Here is a 13593-nt window from a genome sequence, read left to right as displayed (position 1 = left end):
AGGTGTAAAAAGGTAAACCACCAAACCCATTAAAGAAATCACAGGTGGTGAGCTAAATCTTTGCTTTCAGGTGTGTTGAATTGCATGTCCCCTGCTGAGCTCAATGGTTTCACAATCCTGTGGGTGGGGTCTACTGCACCCATGCATGTGGGGTGGCACTCCACACAGAGCACACTCAGTAATGCCCAGGACCAGGCGGAGAATGCAGCCATGTAAAATGTCAAACATTAAGGCAGTTACCCGACTTAGAAATGAACTTTCACTGTGTGCAACAATAAACTGCAAAGTTCCTCTGAAAAGCAACTTGTCCCATGTCACTACAAGCTGTAACTTGTATGTTGCATTAGGAGGGATGTGCTGAGCCTGCGCCCACTCCTCCAGTCCAGCGTACCTCAGTTACCTCACTCCCAGTAGCAGAATGGGGTGCTGCCAAGTACCTAACAGTGGTGTTACTGCATACCCCATAGTGCAATTACAGACCCATGTCCTTTGGAATATGCCAGAACCACCATGCACCCTTTTGAATACCTTCAGACTAGGCTTAGAGTGGGTAATCTAACTTTTATAGTTGCATTGGAGCATGGCAATACTATAACTGAATAACGTCCTATTCTTGAACCTAAGTAAAATAGCGTAGTGGCCCAGGCATACCTCCGTGAGGTGAGAGTCCATAATGGCATTGTCCATGACTTGGATGCTGTCCGTAACTCCCGGTATCTTTAGCGCTGTCCTTGCGCTTACAGGTGGGTCTCCATACCCCCTTCTCTACATTCTCCACCCCGGCTCGTGGTTTTAGTGGACTGCCAAAACATAAAGCCCGGGAAACTGAGCTGAAAAGGTTTAACCCCTTCCACAGCCTGGGCCGGCTGCTGGAACTAATTACATACGTTTCAATCCGCTATGTCACTACAAGTCACAGCAGTGATGTAGTGGTCACAGAATGGTTAACTTTAAAAATATAACAAAGGAAGCTGCGCTGTATGATTATAGTGATCAAAAAAAATGTAGTGACATATAAGTGATATAGCTAACTAATACATAAATTGTACGCAACCACAAATGAAATGTGCAATAATAGAAAAAAATTTTAAAAAATAAATAAAAATAAAAGAAGAAAATATTTTGGCAAAAGTTCTCCTAAAAGATCTACTCCACTCTGACGGGTTGTTTAAAAAGAAGTTCCACTGAGTATACAGTTCTTAATAGTATAATTCCATGTGATAATTCCTCAAACCTCTATTCAGTAGTGACATACGACCACAGGACCAAAGAAGATGTGATGAAGTGCGACAGGAAAGTCCCTCCACCAATAATAATACTGCCACTTCACTGAAACAAGACCATTGTCTTTTTAAAGCAATGCTTAAAGTGAACGTCATTCGTACAGAGGATACCCTGAGTAGAGAGTCCGGGAACACCTAGCTATCCAAGCACAAAGACCCGGGGCTGAGGATAAAAGCCACAGGCATTTACAATCTCCTTAAACAAGAGATCTAAGCCAAGCTGGTAAGCGGCAGTATTATTATTGGTGGAGGGACTTTTCTGTCGCACTTCATCACATCTTCTTTGGTGCTGTGGTTGTATGTCACTACTGAATAGAGGGTTGAGGAATTATCACCTGGAATACTATTAAGAACTGTATACTCAGTGGAACTTCTTTTTAAACAACCCGTCAGAGTGGAGTAGATCTTTTTGGAGAACTTTTGCCAGAATATTTTCTTCTTTTTATTTTTTATTTTTTTCTATTATTGCACATTTTATTTGTGGTTGCGTACAATTTATATATTAGTTAGCTATATCACTTATATGTCACTAAATTTTTTTTGATCACTATAATCATACAGCACAGCTTTCTTTGTTATATGTTATTTTAGTGTGTGTGTCTCACATTATAGTTGCAGCTTTTTTTCAATTATTAGGATAGCACAGTAAAATTACCTTTTCCAGGTTAACTTTAAAGCTGTTCACTGATTCTTATGTGACTGTAGCTACTTCAAACTCTGGCAGCTCTTGGCAGTTTGTCACCCTTCTCTAGTGCAAATGATAGGGTTAAAAGCCTTATTCTAATAATATTCTGTATATGTTGGTTTATGCGTGAAGAAAAATAAGGATGCATTTTTTATAAAGTTGCCATTAGGTGTGAATAGCCTTTTGTGAAATCCAGAGCTGTTGAATTATTTAACACAGCTTTTATTGCAGGGAATATATTACATAAATGGCAAGATTTATCAAATGCCATATGTTCATGCAGTTTCATTGTGACATTTAAAATGCAGCATTTTAAGCAGAAATTGATGGTCATACAAATTTCTGGTGATATAGAACTAAATTAAATTAGGCAAGCAGTACAAGAGAGGGGCCTCCCAGAAGTTTATTGGCCTACTGGAATTTCAATTCGATGTACAACTCAACCGATTGTTGTCTGAACAGTTTGATGAGAAACCTATTGTGAGAAAATCTAATAATAAATGCAGTTAGGTAATACTTCTATTTTAGTCAATGTGAACTAATGTCCTCATAGCACTGTAAGTTACACATGTATATTTGGTTCTAAACACGATTGTTTTTTTTTTTTTATCTTAATGCATTTTCTGCGATACGGTAAAAAAAAAAACGTTGCTCTGCCTGTTCCTCTCTCCCCCCCAAAAGTTACCCTTTATCGATCCAGTGCTGTGCCCAGCTGCTGGTCTTCTCTTCTCTCTCCTGGTCTCATAGGTTTTGCTGATAGCAGTATGAGCTACTGGCTCCCTCTGCTGTCAATCAAACCCAGAGAGCAGGGGGCAGTGCCGAGCAGCACCGTGTGTGTCAGTGGATGCACCCAACCCGGCTTAAGAGCGAACCCACACATCTATTGCGATGGGGGGCAGACACAGAAGAGGAAAAGCCAATATCGCCGGCAGGGTACCCCAGAAGAAGAGGTTCAGGTGAGTATAAACCTGTTTATTATTTTAATTTTAAAAACATGATTTTACAATCACTTTAAATACGTGACTTGCACTTAAATTTTATTTATTTATTTTTTTCTAAATCTGCTATTTATGAAATACATGGCTATAATTGTATCTTTAAAAATATCAGTTCAGCTTTTCATATACGGTGGTATCCACTTTCTTCTCGAGTCACAGTACATTATTTTGTGTAATAAAACGCAAGAGCCTATAAAAAAACATATTTCCTAATCTTTTCAACACAGCTTATTTCTGTTTGAATTTGTTGTAACATAATTACTTTTTCCATTTACAGCAGCACGAAGTTTACTGAAGAAACCTGATGGAGTCAAGGTATGTTTGGATGAACTGAACCATTCTCTAATTCTTTGCAGGACATTTTTCATATTGCAGCAGCCTGGGTACTATGAAGGTGCTATGTGTTTCACACTAGACCAATACATTCTGACAAGATGATATTTCACCTGCTACATTTTCTGGGATTTATAACACATCTATTCTTTGATATTTCAAGATTTACAGATATTGTAGTAGAAAGTGAATGGCGTCCATAAAAGTAAGGCTGTTATAGATTTGTCTAGTTGTGCAAGTTCACCGCACTACTGCAAAAAGGAACCAGTGTATTGAAATAATCAACGTTTGCTTGTCTTTAAAATTGAAATAGCGCTTTGATATTTTTTGATGTCCTAATATTTTTAAACCAGACGAAGAAACTTTAGAACAGAACTATAGACAGATCAAAAACCCAAATCTGATCCAGTTTTGTGATTATTAAAATCATTAAATGTATACAAATGTCATCAATCTATATTTATATCAACCTTCAGTATTCTATGTAAGTAATTTAGGCTTCACAGTTAAGGATAAGGAATTCCTTGACCAAGCTTTGTTAATTTATCTGCAGTAGGAAAGAGTAAAGTCAGTGCTCTGGCTATGCTACCGGGCTCAAGATTGGATGAACAGAATTACAAAGAGTTCTCACACTTACGTTTCACCTGTGTATTTGGATGCTTGCCTATAGTTTTGCCTAAAATACATTCCTTCCATAATTTCCAAATTTCTTTGTTTGCTAACCTCAATAAATCTAGGTAGCTATTTTATCAGCTATGCTAATATTGAAGAAAATCTATTCACTTCTTCTGGTCCCAGTAATGTGATTAGTTTTTAATAAATTACCAGACTTATTATTTGCTATGTATACAAAATACTTGACTTTAGTTTGTGTTGGTATATTTTATGTTTATTTATTGAAACTGTTGAACCATAAAGCAATGTTGTTTATGGGAGAGTATATTATATTTTACTTAGTGGATACTTTTCATTACAAATATATATCCGTAAGTATTAAACATATTATGACTCTCTCTAGAGCAGTGGTATTTAACTTTGGTCTAGCTCTAAAACTGCACTTTTGGGTTATACTAAATATGTCAAGTACAAAAAAAATGTAAATTATATGTGATGATATATAAAAATAGGAATATATGAACCTATCCAACCATTACTGCAAAAAAGTTAAAAAAGAATATATATAAATACACATATAGTACAAAAACACATTTGGCAGTATCTCTTTACAACCAATGTGCCAATGTGTAATATTACTTAGGAGGCCTCTTGCACGTGATACTTCTGTTTGAGCAACTACTTTATCAGACTTTTTTTTAATGTATTTGCGCATATTTACATGCATTTTTGCGTTTGCATAACGCATAAATTACTGACCAAAAAAGCTGATTTTTCTATATTTTTTTTTTTTACTGAAGAATGCACAGTGCTTGTTTACGCGCCTGTGTGCGTAGACACATTACAATTAATGGGCTGTATTTTAGCAAAGTAAAAAAAAAAAAAAGCTGTACTGAGCTTTTTCAAGCTGCAGTGTGCAAGAGGCTGAATAGTATAAAGTGTTTATATATATATTCTTCAAATAGTCCACAGTGAATAACACACCTGTACAAGTGAATCCAATTTTTGCACTAACCCTTATCAACCATTGATATCAACTTCTTCATGTAAATACTCAATAGTGTCAATTCCCAATCACAGTAAATGTGGTCTCTACCACGTGCCTGCTTGAGGCAACACACCATAAAAGATGTAACCTTATAAATATAAAGGTAATTTGCACTTTTTTCTACCATATGTGGGGTCCTGATGGATCATCCCACATGTCTCCTCAATTATTGCTTCAACCCAACATCATAGTATAATCCAAGAAACAGAAGATCAACAAATCAGGTAAAAACTTTTTTTTTTTTAGAACTAGTTCAAGATATTAAAGGTGCTACACATGCCCAAAAAAGTAATTAGAGAACATAAGGATGCATGTAGCACATTCAGTCCTTCTGCCCTACTGCCGGGACTCCCCTTCACAATACATAGCAATTCTTGGCTCTGATTAATCATAGCTGGAGTTGCTGTGCACACAGAGCAGTTCTGGCAGCTGTCAAAATCTGTCTGACTCAGTGTTTATTAGCAAGAGTGTTTAAATGGGAATGTTATGCCGCGTACACATGACCAGTTTTGGCGTGGGAATAAATTCCGAAGGTTTCTCCAACGGAATTCCATTCAAGCAGTCTTGCCTACACACGGTCAAACCAAAGTCCGACAGCCCAGAACGAGGTGACGTACAGCACGTACGACGGGACTAGAAAAAGGAAGATCAATAGCCAGTAGCCAATAGCTTCTGTCTCCTACTTGCTTCAGAGCATGCGTCATTTTTGGTCCTTCGGAACAGCATACAGACGAGCTGTTTTCCTGATGGGAATTGGATCCGTCGGAAATATTTAGAACATGTTCTATTTCTAGGTTTGTCAAAGTCCGATGAGGCACACACACGATCAGAATAGACGAAGAGCTTCCTTCGGACTTTTTCTGTCGGACATTCCACTCGTGTATACGCGGCTTTAGTGCGTGATAGTTTATGTGAAATCCCCACTAACAGATGTAAATACCATTGTAATTATGAATAGATTTTAGTTTGATTTTGATCAATGTGAGGGAGCATTATGTCTTCTAATATATCTACTTTCTGAAGATGGAGTGTAATTGTTTGCAAGAGGAATATTCTGTTAATAACTACTGCATGTGAGAAGACAATTCCTTCATACTATTTACCATTAAATTTCTGTTGTGTTGAAGCTTTCACTCAAGGTCAAAAACTCTCATTCCCAAATTATATCACTCAAGATACTGAATCTCATAATATATATAGATTTGGGTAACAGGAAAAAAGAAAGGTACAGGGTAATATTGTTACTTTTGTATCAATTCTGTTTCATCCACCTGCAGAACAAAGGAGTGAACTTCACATCTGCACATTATGTCAGTTAAAGTGGAGCTTTAGTCAGAAAATTATGTCCTGATAGATCTTCAGGCTGGCCCCTGCTGCAGGTATAGCTATGTAAAACATTAAAAATAATACTGTTTAACATCCAGTAAGGCATGATCTCATCCTGCTCTGCACAACCTCAGTTGCTTTAGATTCTCTGCACTGTGGAAACGATCGGAGCCACTGGATGCCAGTCTGCTGACAGCCTAAAGATTCACTGCTGCTCAGGGGCTTTGGGCTTCAGTAACATGGCAGCCTCGGGCAAGAAAAAACAGGAGCAATGCTGGAAGTATTTTACAGCACACACTGATTTCGATTGCATAATTATTAACGTGGAATGTATGTTCTTTGCTGAATAACATTATTTTTTAAGCTGTTATGACAATATAAAAAAACAGTTTTTATTAATTAATATTTAAGGTTTTATTTGTTTTTGTTTATTAATATTTTTACACATTTCACATTTCAAGAAGTGCACAATTGAAAGGAAAAACACTTTTTAAACTAGAATCATAATTTTAGTGTCATTTTAAAAAGGACAAATTACAGAATACAATATATATTTTTTATCTGCAGTAACAATAGCAGTAACTATTTATTTTTTAACTAACGCTGGTAAAAAAAAATTGTTTTGTTTAGGTTATTTTATTACCTAAGGATTGTGAAAAAAATATATATATTTTTGCAAGATATAACACAAAAAGAAAGCCTTGTTTGTTCTTAAAAACATAACCTTGTTATCTTAAGTAAGGAAAGAGTTATTGTTGAATAAATAGGTCCATAACAACATTTTTAAAATTGCTCTGGTCAATAGAGGGGTGAACATGTGTGCGAGGAGAAGTGATTAAATAAATTAACCTCCATGGCAGTAATCCCGAGTGTGGCTCGGGGTGAATTTTCATTACCAAAAGCGGTAACCCCGAGCCACACTCAGGATCCTGGAAAAGATACTTACCTTGTCCCCAGGATCCTGCGATGTCCCCCCCCCCGCTGTTTGTGTGGGCTGTGTCCTCCGCCGGATGTACTGTATGCCAGGCTCTGTTCTCTGCAAGCGACACACGGGGACAGAGCCCAGCGCCAAATTCAAAAAGTGAAAAAACAAAACACATACCATACACTGCAATCATACAGATTACATTACTATATCAAATCATTTCACATCTCTTTGGTCCCTAGTGCTTTGTCCAGTGCCCTGTCTGCAGTTTTATATTATATATACTGTTCTTTCTGCCTGGAAACTGGAGATTGTCCATGGCAACAAAAAGCGTCCCTTTACGTCAAAAGTGGTTTAAGTCCAGCTAGAAAACAGCGATAATAAATTAGAATCACTTGCAGAATTGAGCGATAGAGATTCGTGGGGAAATTCGTCATCATCACTGAAAGTGATGACATCGACAATTCTGCAACTGAGCAGATTTAATTGTTTTTTGATTTGATTACATTATTGAATACATTTTATTATTATTATATTATTATTTGTTATAATTATTTGTAGTTATTTATTATATTATAATTTATGATTTATTGTTTCAAACTTTATCATACCCGAGATTAGGGCCAGATTAACATAAATTAACAAATGACAAACAAAACGAAAAAAATCACAAAAAACAAAAAAAAAAATGATCGACTTTAAGGGTTGTAGCCCGGTGACCAGGGGTCACAGAGACCCCAAATTTGGGGGGTAGGTAGCTGAAGACCTACCCCATTATTGGTCAAAATTGGCTCCTATCATCTATGCTTCTTGAGATATGGGGGCTCCTTGCGCAGCCTGTCGGAAGCTTAATACAGAGCAGCCAGTTTAAATAAAAGCTGGCACACTCTGTTTGCAGCAGACTGAGAGGATGAGCTCACAGTGCCTCTCCTCACTTCTTGTCAGAGGCACTGAGCTCAATGGACAGCTTGGAGTCTTGAACCAATGGTAAAGTACCATTGGCCCCAGCTGTCCAATAAAAATGCTGCAGTGGAGGCTCTCCTCTCACTGCAGTGTCATAGAAGGAGGCATGTGTCTAAAAGACAAATGTTCCCTTCTAACCCAGCCCTCTTAAGAAGGAGAAAACATATTTATGGGTATAAGATTTACCCACCATACCATGTATTTCTCACACGGTTAAGAGGGAGAATGAGAATCTTCTGCTGCTGAAAAGGTACAAGCTAAATCATATATTATTATGCTATATGTTATAAGATAATTTATTATTTATTTATTTTTACTGTGAAATTACTGGTTGGAAGTTATAACTTCAAACTTCAGTAATTTGTCCGTTAAGCCACCTGCTTGAGTACAGATTTTGAAAATATAGTAAATTACCTTAAAATCAATATATAATAATTATTTGAATATTACTTACTTATTTGGTAGTTAACCCCTTGCCACCCAGGCCAATTCTGACACTTCTCCCCTACATGTAAAAATTATCAATTTTTTTGCTAGAAAATTACTCCGGACCGCCAAACATTATATATATTTTTTAGCAGACAACCTAGAGAATAAAATGGTGGTCATTGCAACTTTTTATGTCACACAGTATTTGCGCAGCAATTTTTCAAACGTGTTTTTTTTTGGAAAGAAACATTTATGAATAAAAAATAACAACAAACACTAAAGTTAGCCTGATTTTTTTTTGTATACTATGAAAGATAATGTTACGCCAAGTAAATAGATACCTAACATGTCACGCTTTAAAATTGCGCACACTTGTGGAATGGCGCCAAACTTCGGTACTTAAAAATCCCCATAAGTGACACTTTAAAATTTTTTACAGGTTACATGTTTAGAGTTACAGAGGAGGTATAGTGCTAGAATTATTTTTCTCGCTCCAACGTTCGCAGTGTATGTAACCTGTGTATATCTGGCTCTGATACTAGCCAGTGCCTCAACAGCAAATGACCTCACCGCACATCCCTGACCCAAATCTTAAAAATACATTTTGAAAAGGGCTGCTGTACGAATGCCTTAGCTGTGATGGTTTACTTTACAGATGCAACTTTTTTATTTGTAATTTCTTTAGCTGTAGCACCTTTAACTCAGTCTGCAGAGTTTGACAAGCAGCACCGCCTGTCAAAACTCGCCTATTGATTTAAATGGGGCCACTCTGCAACTGCAAGCCAAACTCGCTCACAGTAGCAGTATAGCCCAACAATGTAAAGATACCTTTCAGCAATTTAAAAAAAACAAAAAAAAACAAGGAGGTGGCAGTAGCACCTCATGAATGCCTGTCAGCTGCTGCTATACCACATTTTGAAAAGCAATTTACCACAGATCACTTTTCAGAGGACAGTAAGCATTACCGCAAATGTAAAAGAAACTTGAAACACATCATTCATTTCACACTCACCACCAAACAGGTCACTCCCCAGCCACTTCTCATGTTAGCCACCTCCCTTTTACTTATATCACAGGTGACCATTTCCCAACCTGCAGATGACAGACCCTACTCCAAAAGATATCACTCCCCCCCCCACCCGCTGATTGATATCCCTCCATGGCCACCTCACACCCCCCTGCTGACAGACCTCTCTCCCCAGCCTGTCCCCACACACCCTCTCACCTGCTGACCTGTCGATGGGGTAATCACTCCCACAGTGTTATTGTGTTCTGCCAGTGGGGAGCCTTCCCTACCCACACAATACATTGATCAGTGTTGCTAACTATAGTTGGCAGCACTGATTGTTTTGGGAAAAACCTGACAGGCTGGTTGTACTCAAGTCGATTCATAGATATATTTGTGTACAACCAGCTAGCCCATACATAGATCGACTATGGCTGGTCTCTGCTTAATTGGCTTAATTTCAATCCATGTATGGCCCGCTTAAACACTACACAGTCCCTAAACATCCTTCCACAAACCTTAAAATTTTTCCTTCCCAGATTCCTTCATCCTCCTCACCTGTGCCCACTGTCATAACCTCCACACTCCTGTACATGGCGCCCACTGTCATACCCTCCACACTCCTCTCCTATACATAGTGCCCAATGTCATACACTTCTCTCCTGTAAATAGTGCCTGCTGTCATACCCCCCACAATCCTCTTCTGTACATAGTGCCCACTGTCATACCCCCCACACTCCTCTCCTGTACATAGTGCCCACTGTTATAACCTTCACATTCCTCTCCCTCACCTGCACATGCTTCCCACTTTTATACACTCCATACGCCTCCCTTATGCCTCCTATCCACAAAAACAGTTCTTTAAAATTATATTGAATATCCTCAATGTTACCAGCACTAGAATGGGCACACTTTTGTTAGTTCAACTAAAGGAAATCTTCTCAGTCCTCATGTTTGTTCTATCCATTATTAGTACTCATTTAATTTTGTGGTTACTACTGTGATGTATAGAGGAACATAGGGGATATCAGCTACTCTAAATATACCACTGGTAAAAAAAAAGTGTCCCTGAAAATATTTTTGAAATGTTGGCAACTATGCACCTGGGCACTAAATGATATATTGCTCAAACATGCCATGGAATGCCAAGATAACCCCCCCCCCAAATGATCCCTTTTCGGAAAATAGGGTAATTTGAGGGGTTGAACTGTCCTGGCATTTTATGCCCAACACCCACTCTTCTAACCACCTGAACCACCAAGTTCTTTCTGACATTTTGTTTACATGAAAGAAATATTTTTTATTTGTTAGAAAATTACTTTGAACCCCAAACATTATATATTTCATTAAAGCAGAGGCCCTACAGATTAAAATGGTGGATGTTGCAATTTACACAGCGATTTTCCAAACGCAATTTAAAAAAAAAAAAAAAACAGCTTTTTTTAATTTTAATGCACAAAAACACACTATATTGCCCAAATGTTTGGTAAAAAAAAAGATGATCTTATGCAGAATACCAAACACGACATGCTTTAAAATTACGCACGTCCGTAAAGCAGTGACAAACTACATACATTATTTGAAAGCCTTTACAGGCTACCACTTTCGATTTACAGAGAAGGCCCACTGCTATAATTATTGCCCTTGATCTGAAGTTTGTGGTGATACCTCACATGCATGGTGCAATTGCTGTTTACATAGGACATGAGACCGATGCTGACAGGGGTGGTTTAAATTTAGCTTTTTATCTTATTTTTACACTATCCCTTATTTATTTATTTTTTTAGCATTTTTATTGTTATCACAGGGAATGTAGATATCCCCTTTGATAACAATAGGTGGTGACAGGTATTCTTTTTTGAAAAATGTGGGATCTATTAGACTCTTAAAGCATTTGACCACACCAAGATCGGTGTTATAAGATGCTTTCCCAATTTCCCAATGGCACTGTTTATATCCGGCAAAACCGAAGTCTTGAAATGCTCGTAGCTTCCAGTTTCTTAGGCCATAGAGATAATTGGAGCAATTCTGGTCTCAGATCAGCTCTATTGTCAGCTAGCAGAACCACCGGCTGCATTTTTGGGTTCCCCAGTGAGACATGGAAGCCTGAGAAAACCATGGAAGACGGCAGGGGGGGTTATGTTCCCTCCCACTGCTTGTAAAAGCAGTCTAAAGGCTAATTAGCCACTTGCATTGCTTTTACATGAAAGCGGACCGCCAGCTGAAAAAAACGATATCAAGATGATACCTAAACTTTCAGGCATCATTCTGGTATAACCACTCGTAACCACTAGTATGTCGCTGGTCCTTGTTGGGCATATATTGTTCTTTTTTTTTCATGCAGCCTGTGGGTTACATGAAAAAAAAGAGAACCTAACAGATTCCGCCATTCATATTGATCAATAGGTGGTATGCCCACCATTAGAATACCGCCCTGCATCCACCCACTTCTAACAATGGGCATGCATGCACCGTTCTTTGGCTGCATGAAAAAAAAAAGAATCAAACAGATTCCTCCATTCACATCGATCAATGTGGATGAAGAAATCTCTGCCAAGAAAAATATTTAGCACCCTGGAGTTTAGGCAGGGTTGCTCCTCACAAATTCACTTGCCAAGAATAATTATCCTGGTTGATTGTTAGAGATCTATTGATTTCACTGACAAGGGGCAGGATTGCTTTATAATTACTGTCAGATTTTAGCTGGTGTCTTGCCTTTCTATGTCTTTTTGCACCTCCCTTTCTTCATGTGCTCAATACTTTTTCCACGTGTCATTCTATTTTATTACACAGAACTTCATGTCTGAACTTATTTGTTTTGGTGTCTTTGTATTGGGGTTATACTCATATCGGTATCGGTGCCGATACTAAGCATTTTCACGGGTATCGGGATTCGTGAAAATGTACTGATACCGTAAAACCGATACCTTCTGGCTCGGTTCTTTCAGCTGTCAGCAGGATTTCCCTGCTAACAGCTGAAATGTGAAGAAAAGAATGACGGTAATTATTGGTTGTTAAGGAGCGGGGCCGCCGGGTCCTTAACAACCAATCACGTTTCAGCTGTCTGGGATTTCCCTCCTGCCAGCTGTCACCGGGCCCGGCCTGCCTGGTCGTGCCACGTGTACTAATAAAAGCTGGCTAATGTGACAGCAGAACCGGCCTCAGCATAATGCTGTGTAGAGAAAACAATAATCCTTGCAGCAGCTCACCCTATGCCCTCTCCTCTGCCCGCTCCACTGTGTTTCTTACCGCGTATAATGGGGTGTCCATTCTGTCAGCCAGCTCTGATTGCAACCACGAGATGCAGTCACCCACAGCATCCAGTCACATTACTCGTCACAGCCCCAACCACACTAGCTCCTCACCTACCCTACTATCACTTACCCCCCTACTCCCCCCACCCTGCCCTCACTTACACTCCTACACCCCCCCGCCCTGCCCTCGCTTACCCTCCTACTCCCCACCACCCCGCCCTCACTACCCCACCCCCCTACCCTGCCCTCGCTTACCCCACTACCCCTCTTCACCCTTCCCCCACTTACCCCCTACCCCTCCATCCTGCCCTTGCTTACCCCCCTACTTCCCCCCACCCTGCCCTCACTTACCCCCTCCTTCTCCCCACCCTGCCCTCACCCCCTACTTTCCCCCACCCTGCCCTCCCTTACCTTCTGTTCACCCTCCTTCTCCCCCCTCACCCTGCCCTCACTTACCCTCTACTCCTCCACCCTGTCCTCACTATCTCTATCGTGGCTTCCCTATTCGTAGTCACTGGTCTCAGTCATTGTTGGTGGAGACACCCGGGCCAGTGACTGAAGGGGTTGTGCTGTCTATATTTAGGCTTCCCGAATTGTAGTCACTGGTATTAGTCATTACTGGTGGAGATATCCCACCCCAGGGCCCTCAGTGCCAGTGACTGAAGTGGTTGTGCTATCACCTCTGCAACTGCCTGTGGTTGCTTCGTAGTTGTCCGGTCTTTTGGGGG

General features: G+C 39.4%; 1 protein-coding gene across 10 annotated transcripts in view; it reads left to right on the top strand.

Moving 5' to 3' along the window:
- Positions 1–13593, top strand: part of CAMK2D (calcium/calmodulin dependent protein kinase II delta) — a 381486-nt gene that overhangs the window by 274253 nt on the left and 93640 nt on the right. For 5 of the 10 annotated variants that reach the window (XM_073603037.1, XM_073603077.1, XM_073603028.1 and 2 more), the window contains exon 13: positions 3247–3281. In XM_073603037.1, the coding sequence (XP_073459138.1) occupies positions 3247–3281 (35 nt within the window). Of the gene's footprint in view, positions 1–3243; positions 3282–13593 lie in introns of all 10 variants that reach the window. The other 5 variants (XM_073603064.1, XM_073603019.1, XM_073603047.1 and 2 more) reach the window with 1 other exon arrangement.

The sequence above is a fragment of the Aquarana catesbeiana genome, linkage group LG01 (assembly GCF_042186555.1).
Source record: "Aquarana catesbeiana isolate 2022-GZ linkage group LG01, ASM4218655v1, whole genome shotgun sequence".
NCBI classification, from domain to species: domain Eukaryota; kingdom Metazoa; phylum Chordata; class Amphibia; order Anura; family Ranidae; genus Aquarana; species Aquarana catesbeiana.
The sequence above is the reverse complement of the archived record's forward strand: the minus strand, read 5'-3'. Positions and strand labels throughout refer to the sequence as shown.